Here is a 1,049-nt window from a genome sequence, read left to right on the forward strand (position 1 = left end):
CAGAATGTCCGCGTCCTCGGGGACACTCCTCCACCAGAGCAGCATGGCCTGGCCTCCCTCCTCCTCCTCTGCTGCATCTGCTGGTTGGGGTCCCTCCGATGACTCCCTGAGCCTCCCACCTCCTTTCCTGGAAGTCTCCGGAGAGAGGAGGTCAGGCCTCCAGCTCTCTCCCCTTCTCTTTCTCTTTCTTTCTTTCTTTCTTCCTCGCCCTCCGGAGCTAACTTTCGAGCCAGGGCTGAGGAGCAGTAGGCCTGTTAGATCCACTCCCCAACTCCCCACTTCCCAGAAACGCGGGACGGGAGGAGCAGAGGGTGCACGCCCCAGGTCTGGGGCAGGTGGGGCAGTCGGCCGGGGAGCCAAGACCCTTGGAGGCGGGCTGACGACGCCTGTCGTGTGCGCTGGGGTCGGGCCCTGCTCTCCTGACCCGGTTCTAGCCACCGGGCCGGCCCGGCCACCCTGCCCCGCTAAAGGCCGCCCGTCCCCCACCCACCCCCCTCGCAGGGCGATGCCGAGTTCAACCGCATCATGAGCGTGGTTGACCCCAACCACAGCGGCCTCGTGACCTTCCAAGCCTTCATCGACTTCATGTCGAGGGAGACCACCGACACAGACACGGCCGACCAGGTCATCGCCTCCTTCAAGGTCCTGGCCGGGGACAAGGTGAGCAGGACACCTGGGAGGCACCCAGCGGCCGGCGGGGAGGGGCCCTTGCGGCCAGGGCTGGGCATGAGGGGCCCGGTGGGCCAGCGTCCGTGTCGGGGGTGACCCAGATTCCCGCCCTGCCGCCCCAGAACTTCATCACAGCCGAGGAGCTGCGGAGAGAGCTGCCCCCTGACCAGGCCGAGTACTGCATCGCCCGCATGGCCCCATACCAGGGCCCTGATGCCGTGCCCGGGGCCCTCGACTACAAGTCCTTCTCCACAGCCCTGTACGGCGAGAGCGACCTGTGAGGCCCCCACCAGAGAAACCCTGACCAAACACCCCTCCTCACAGCCTCCAGGAGGGGCTGGGGGAGCTTTTCTGCCCTACCCCACCCCCCCGCTGCCAGG

General features: G+C 67.1%; 1 protein-coding gene across 2 annotated transcripts in view; it reads left to right on the forward strand.

Moving 5' to 3' along the window:
* Positions 1–1,043, forward strand: part of ACTN4 (actinin alpha 4) — a 27,406-nt gene extending 26,363 nt beyond the window's left edge. For both annotated transcript variants that reach the window (XM_024733761.1, XM_024733762.1), the window contains exons 19-20: positions 502–660; positions 792–1,043. In XM_024733761.1, the coding sequence (XP_024589529.1) occupies positions 502–660; positions 792–950 (318 nt within the window). In that variant the 3' untranslated portion in view covers positions 951–1,043. The remainder of the gene's footprint in view (positions 1–501; positions 661–791) is intronic.
* The last annotated feature ends 6 nt before the right edge of the window (positions 1,044–1,049 follow it).

Source organism: Neophocaena asiaeorientalis, unplaced genomic scaffold, assembly GCF_003031525.2.
Source record: "Neophocaena asiaeorientalis asiaeorientalis breed wild unplaced genomic scaffold, Neophocaena_asiaeorientalis_V1.1 scaffold280, whole genome shotgun sequence".
NCBI lineage: Eukaryota > Metazoa > Chordata > Mammalia > Artiodactyla > Phocoenidae > Neophocaena > Neophocaena asiaeorientalis.